Source organism: Alosa sapidissima, chromosome 23 (genome assembly GCF_018492685.1).
Source record: "Alosa sapidissima isolate fAloSap1 chromosome 23, fAloSap1.pri, whole genome shotgun sequence".
Lineage (NCBI taxonomy): Eukaryota > Metazoa > Chordata > Actinopteri > Clupeiformes > Clupeidae > Alosa > Alosa sapidissima.
Window position 1 is genome coordinate 12,739,803 of NC_055979.1, and position 7,500 is coordinate 12,747,302.

General features: G+C 45.3%; 1 protein-coding gene across 2 annotated transcripts in view; it reads left to right on the forward strand.

The window, feature by feature from the left end:
• The window catches only part of LOC121698858 (activin receptor type-2A), a 67,511-nt gene that overhangs the window by 35,410 nt on the left and 24,601 nt on the right, over positions 1–7,500 (forward strand). For both annotated transcript variants that reach the window (XM_042081319.1, XM_042081320.1), the window contains one exon: positions 4,860–5,014. In XM_042081319.1, coding sequence (XP_041937253.1) covers positions 4,860–5,014 — 155 coding nt within the window. The remainder of the gene's footprint in view (positions 1–4,859; positions 5,015–7,500) is intronic.

A 7,500-nucleotide genomic window follows, 5' to 3' on the forward strand; every position in this document is an offset into this window, starting at 1 on the left:
CACACACACACACACACAAACACACACTCCAGTGGAGGAGAGAGAGCAGGAGCGGGGTGGTCTTGTGCTGGAGCCGTGTGGTCTGTGTGTGTGTGTGTGTGTGTGTGTGTGTGTGTGTGTGCTTTTGCAGGAGTGTGCATGTCGTGTGTGTGTGTGTGTGTGTGTGTGTTGTGTGTGTGTTTATGTGCTTGTGTATATGTTATATGTGTGTGAGAGAGAGAGCGAGAGAGAGGCTGGCGGTCGACTGGAGTTAAATTGCAAACATCCCCTTCCACGAATGAGTGAGTGAGCCTTTCTTATCAATAAATGATTACCACCCCTCACATACATACACGCACACACACACACACACACACACACACACACACACACACACACACACACACACACACACACAGACACAAAGGAAAGGAGAAGAAGCTGGGAAAACTTTCTTAATCAGAATTTGAACTTGTGTTTTTCTCACCTCCAGAGCTCTTGAATGCCATCTGTTTGTCCAGCTCAGTTCCAGCAGTAGGAGGCACATCTGCCGGTTTATTATTATTGTGATTCATTATGCTAAAGCGTCCTCCATTGGCTTTAAATAACTCGTTTGAAAGACAGGGTGTTATAAAGCTATAAATAAAAAAACGGTTTGAGTTTATTGTTATGTTATATATTTCTATCTTGAAGTGCAAATGGTAAAGGAGGCTGTAAATTTAAATTTCCTAAATCTAAGTTAAGGACTTAGTTCTAGGGTGACCAGAATTAATTGGGTTTGGTTCTTTGTAAATTAAGGAACTTTTGGACCTCTGCCACTGGTTAGAGCGGAGGTCCCCCAGGTTAGCTTTGGTTGTGAATGAGGAATTTCTGGATCTTGGCAAGAGCTACAGAGGGGTCGCTCAGCTCATCATTAGTGCTTCACATACACTTCACATACAATTTCTTTTAAGAGAGCACCCAAAAACTACTGTGTTTTGTTTTGCCTTGTTTTTGTGGCGTACTGTGTGCAAATTGATAAGGAAAAAAATAAAATTTTCATATAGATATCCGTTGGTTTCTCTGTCGGTACATGCCCCCAGAGTGCAGCGCTAGTTGGCTGGCTGCTTTAGCTGCTGGAACTAGCAACTTAAGCTAGATAAAGCCTAAGCTAGATGTTTTCGGGGGGGGGGGGGGGTTTTCATACCAACAGTACTCGTTGACCAAATGTGAAATCCGAAATTGTCGGATTTCTCCTTTAAGATGAGTCTTAAAATTTGGAGCATTTGAAAGACTAAACATTTTCTGTACGCACTGTATACCAGTAGCTTACAGCATTGCTGAAGAAAGTTCCATGTGGAAGCGACCTGAGCTCCACTACTGTACCTCTGTGGGTAACTCATCAGTGTTTCCCTCAACGCAAAGGCTTGTTGTTGGCCTGCTGCCCAGGTACATAACCAGCCACCCGAGTATTTCTGGACATTATTTTCTCCATGATTTCTTTGTTGTTCGTTGTTTTTGACCGTAGAAGATGTATTTTTCTTTTTGGAGAGGATATGTAGCTGTGTGAGTCTGCAGTCTTGGCTACAGGAGAGGAGGAGGAGGAGTGTGTGCAGGAGAGAGAGAGAGAGAGAGAGAGAGAGAGAGTGTGTGTGTGTGTGTGTGTGTGTAAGCATGTCGGAGCTGTGTGTCAGGCCGCATGCGAGGGATTTCGCGTAATGGCTAATCTGGGCATCTGACCTCCTGCTTCACACACACACACACACACACACACACACACACACACACAAACACACACTCAGACCTCAGACAGCAGGAACCTCAAGCAGGGCCCCATGCTGCGCTGACTCATACACACACACACACACACACTAACACACATATGCACATACGTCACGAGTCACAAACCATTTTTAGATGAGCTACAGTTTCCTCCTGAAAAACACATGTACACATACACACTTACATACATGCACAAATACAGAATACAGTACATACACATGGATGACACACAGACACACAAACAAGCACAGTGCACACACATACTCTCTCTCTCTCTCTCACACACACACACACACACACACACACACACACACACACACACACACACACACACACACACACACACACACACACACACACACACACACACAGATACATATACCACACAAACAAAATACAAACCACCTCCACAAGTTCCAGTTGCTTTTCTAAACACATACACACACACACACACACACACACACACACACACACACACACACACACACAAAAACAAAAACAAACACACACGCACACACTAACAGAGATACAAACCACCTCCACAAGAGTTCCATGCTTTTCTAAACACACACACAGTGGGCATACACAAATGCAGACACATTCACATGCAGGCGCACACATATATGCACATCACTTCTGTCACTGCCTCCTCAAAGATTTACACACACACACACACACACACACACACACACACACACACACACACACACACACACACACACACACCTCCTGCAAGCCTGGAGTGTGGTCTGAGTGCGGTCTGGCCTGTCATGAGAGCCTCTCTGTGAGGCTCTTTCAGTGTCCAGCTCTTGGTTTGGTAAGAGTGGAGGAAACTCAGCTCCTCTCTGGTGGTCTATCCTGCTGGGCAGAAGCAGCTCAGTATGTGGGCCCACACATCGCGTTCCATGGACACTGTTAGTGTGCAAGCACTCTAGCAGAAAGAGAGTGAGAGAAGAGAGAGGACAGAAGAAAAGAAAGGACAAGCACTCTCACAGTGCTGCAGGAGCTAATCACTGATCTCTAAAGAATTCTTAATTATTAGCGTTATTCTTTATTGATCAGTGGAGATAATGGGAAGAAACATGATACACATACTTGACAGAACAGGATTGAATTGGTAGTCTTAAGGTGGGAGCAACCTATTGAGCAATGTTGCTGGGAAACCACATCATCGGTTCTGTTTATTTTGATTGGATGATTATGATGATTTGCCTACTGATGATTAAATGTATCCAGAAAAGAAATTGTTGCTCAATATCAATGGGAACAGGCCAGAACCACAACTGAGAGGAGCATTTCCCAGTAACATTGCTCAAAAAGTTCCCCTGTGTATCATCACACCTCTAAGCTCTAAGCGATGTCACATGTTTTTTAGGCTAAAACATGTTTTGTCACATACATCAAACATCTACTCACTATCCGCTAGCTGCTTGTCCCCAAACACACTGTAAAAAATGCAGTCCCTCTAGACGCTCAGGGCCAGATGTACTAACGCATTTGTTTCGCAATGTGCATGTAAAATCATTGCGAGGTATGTACAAATAGGCCGCAATGATGTAAAAGCGCAAACTGCCTGTCGCGGGAGCTGAAAGTGGCAGATTGCGTTTGTCATGTCATGCATATGCATTCATGGGATGATCCAGGGGAAAGTGGGAGTTTAGCGTAAAAAGATGGGAGGGGAGTAAAGAGCGCCTAATTATGTATTCCGCGGTATGTACAAAGACTGCTCCTGAAAGCGCACGTCTATTCTGCGCCTAAATACTTCCGCCTTGTAAAAGCAGGTGTTAATCCAAATTGCAGTTCAATGCGTCAATAAGAGAACCTTATAAAGACAACAGAATCGCAATTTAGAGCACCAGTTTTTGTGGTGAAAGTATTTGTACTACCAAAAGCAACCTTAACTTTCGTTGGCCTTTCGAATGTCTTATTTTCACTTTCACGTCATGCGTTTATTGGCGGAGAAAGGCAGAGAAAGGCGCAGTTTACACTAAGGATTGAACGATTGATAAATAAGACAGAAACTTGGGTCTGACAGTGTTCGCAATCTGCGGTGTGTCCATGACGCTGATAACGCTACGTTCGCAAATGTACGTACCTCTGGCCCTCAGGCTCCACAAACAGCAACAAAAAAAAACTGGTGCAACCTGCACCACGAAACATAACAAGCAGCGTTCCAGCCAATAACCAACGAGATGCGCTTTTTAAGGAGGGTTTCAATTGCACGGGAGGGAGGGGAAGGGAGTAGCGAGCTAGCTCTCTGTTTTGTTTGCCCAACATCGCTTATAGCATAAGGTTACAGCAAATATTTGTCAGGATATGAAATCACAGACAGATGTAATGAGTTTTATAATTAAAGTCTCATCACTACATACATGACATGTTAGTAGTAGTATGTGTGTTTACACATTACTAATAAGTGTGTTATTTAATCGTGTAAATGGCATTTTTATTGATTGAGAACATAACAGAAGGCACTCCACATTTGGCTGAACTATGAGTTCTACTGAGACCATTTTCTCAGGCCAGGGTCGATGGTCTTGACTTTTCACAAGCTGATTATACAGAATATGGGGCGGTGGTAGTGTCCATATGTGTAATGCAGTAGCCAGTGAAGTAGTGGGTGTAATTCCTAGCTGCCACCGTGGTGCCCTTGAGCAAGGTACTTAACCCCGAGTTGCTCTGGGGAGACTGGCCCATGTAATAATTGACATAGTAAGTCACTTTGGATAAAAGTGTCAGCCAAATAAATAAATAAAACATGATAAAACTGGGGTTCCACTCTTCTTTTGTATCTTCCTCTTTCCCTCCCTCTCTCTCTCTTTGCAGTCTTTCTGCTTCCCTTACTCTCTTTCCCTCCTTCATTGTAAGCGTCATAGTTGAGGCTTTTGTGTTGTGGTGTTATATCTTCTCAAGGAGTTTAGTGAATTGATATACAAGCGTAATGCGGTCAAAAATCTGGAACTACTTTGTAGGTGTGCAATTATCTGAAAAATAATTTACGCTCTAAGGAGTGCATCACAATAGGAGATTCAACCAAGCAGTGGGCAGTGGTATAATAAAGGAATATTAATCCTCTTGTCTTTCTCTTTTTGTTCTCTCTCTCTCTCTCTATCTCTCAGCGACGTCCAACCCGTACCCCCAGAATCCTCAGCTGTTCAACACGCTGCTCTACTCGCTGGTGCCCATCATGGGCATCGCTGCCATCGTGCTCTTCTCCTTCTGGATGTACCGCCACCACAAGCTGGCATACCCACCTGTCCTCGTGCCAACCCAGGTAAGGCTGGCTCCACACTCTCTCTCTCTCTCTCTCATTCTCTCTCTTTTCTTCTCTCTCTCTTCTCTCTCACCCACCCCCACCCTGTCTATTCCTCTGCCTGTCTCTCTTTGTCCCTCTCTTATTCTCTCTCTTCTTATTTCTCTCCCTTTCCCTCCCATCTCTCTCTCTCTCTCTGCCCCCCCCCCCCCCTACTGTCACCCTATTTTCACTTTTGATCTGTTATTTGGAAACTGTTAGGTCAACTTTGCACCTCTTGTATGTGTGATAACTGCAATTGAGGTTGTTCTCAGTGGATTCAGAAGTAGTGTGTGTGTGTGTGTGTGTGTGTGTGTATGTGTGTGTGTGTGTGTGTGTGTGTGTGTGTGTGTGTGTGTGTGTGTGTGTGTGTGTGTGTGTGTGCGCTTTTGGTTCCTGTACATGGGAGACATCTCGAGTTGTTTCACCCCATGCATCAGACCCTCAGCAGATGGTATACGTATATTGAGTTTATTGGAGTGTGTTTTAGTGTTTTGTGTGTATGTATGTATGTGTGCACTGTATGTGTGAATGTACTTGTTTCCTTCCATTCTGTGTGTGTTTGTGTTTGTGCTTGTGTGTGTGTGTGCGTGTGTGTGTGTGTGTGTGTGTGTGTGTGTGTGTGTGTGTGTGTGTGTGTGTGTGTGTGTGTGTATATAGTTGTCTCCTTCAGGCCTGAGCCTCGCAGAGATGTATGTCCTCTCGCCCATGCTAGGACACCCAAATATGTCTGTTTCATTAAGATCTGAGGGAGTGTGTGTGTGTGTGTGTGTGTGTGTGTGTGTGTGTGTGTGTGTGTGTGTGTGTTTGCAAGCTTTTGTGTATGTGTTTGTGTGCTTGTCTCAATGTGTGTGTTCAGGGGTAAGCAAGTCAGTTTCCTGATCATATTTCATGTGAGAAGCAGATCTCTCTTTTCCTTTTGTTGTGCTCTTGCCAGTCATTCTCAAGTCTGATTGATTTTGCAAAAGCGTCCCGTTCCGAGAAGGAACGATACATCACTGGGGAGCCATGATAGTCCTGTTTGTGTGTGTGTGTGTGTGTGTGTGTGTGTGTGTGTCTGTGTGTTTGTGTTTGAATACAGTATGTATATGCAATCTATGTACGTTGTGTGTGCATTTTTCTGCATGTATACATGCAACTGTGTGTGTGTGTTTTCATGTAAAAGTGTGTGGGTGTGGGTGTGTTCTCTTGATCAGTGGCTAAAATAACAGGCCTCCTTTTCTCTCTCTCGTGTGTGTGTGTGTGTGTGTGGCTGTGGGTACAGGCTGTCACTAATGCGGAGAAATATGTGCCTGCTCTGGACTAGGGCTTTGCCTGGGCCCCCGTCACACAAAGCAGCTAATTGTTCCGTCGCCCGCTGCGCTATCCCATAATTCTCTCTGCTCAGAGTTAGTCCATCATGTCAGCGCTGACAGACCGACTGGGTCTGGGGGAGTGGACTTATCAAGAGCTGCCTCTCTCTCTCTCTTTCTCTCTCTCTCTCTTATGTGTGTGTGTGTGTGTGTGTGTGTGTGTGTGTGTGTGTGTGTGTGTGTGTGTGTGTGAATAAAGGCACCTTGCTTAACTACGACAGCTATCAACCAGCAGCTCACGAACACACACACACACACACAGAGATAGAGAGAGAGAGAGAGAGAGAGAGAGAGAGAGAGATCACTCTCTTTATCATTCATTGGCTCATACTCTTCCCTCTGCGTGTCTGTTTATGTTGATCTGTTACCTCGGTACTCCTCCTTATTCTCCATGCCTTCTCTCTCCTTCCCTCTCTCTCTCCTTCTCTCTCTCTCTCTTTCTCTCTCTCTCCTTCTCTCTCTCTCCTTCCCTCTCTCTCTCCTTCTCTCTCTCTCCTTCTCTCTCTCTCCTTCTCTCTCTCTCCTTCCCTCTCTCTCTCCTTCTCTCTCTCTCCTTTCCTTTTCCTCTTCATCTTCCTTTTTCCCATCTCTCCCCCCTCCATACCCTCTCTTTCTCTCTACTTCCCTCATTCCCTTCTTCCTTCCTGCTTTTCCTCTCTTCTCTATCACTCCCTCTCTCTCTCTCTCCCCCGTCTCTATCACTCCCTCTCTTCCATCTCTTTTTTCTCTTCCTTCCATGTTCTCTCTCTCCTGTTTTCCGTATCTCCGTGTTTCCCTGTGGGCTGGGCTGCCTTTAAAGCTCAGCTCAGCCCACACACTTCTGCACTGCATGAATAAATCACACACACAAGAGCATCTCAGCAGGTCTGTGGCCCATCACGCTGGAAGGCCAAATGCCATCTGGAGACCGCTCTGTGTGATCCCACAGGGCCACCGTACTGCTGTGGAGGGCACTGAGTGTTGGGATAGAGGGAGTGAGCGAGAGAGACAGAGTGAGGGAGAGAGACAGACAAACAGAGAGAGAAAGAGAGAAAGGGAGAAATGGGGAGATTTAGGCAGGAAGTGTCACCATCATGCTGCCAAAGAAAATGAAACAAATATATAGCTGCAAGCAGC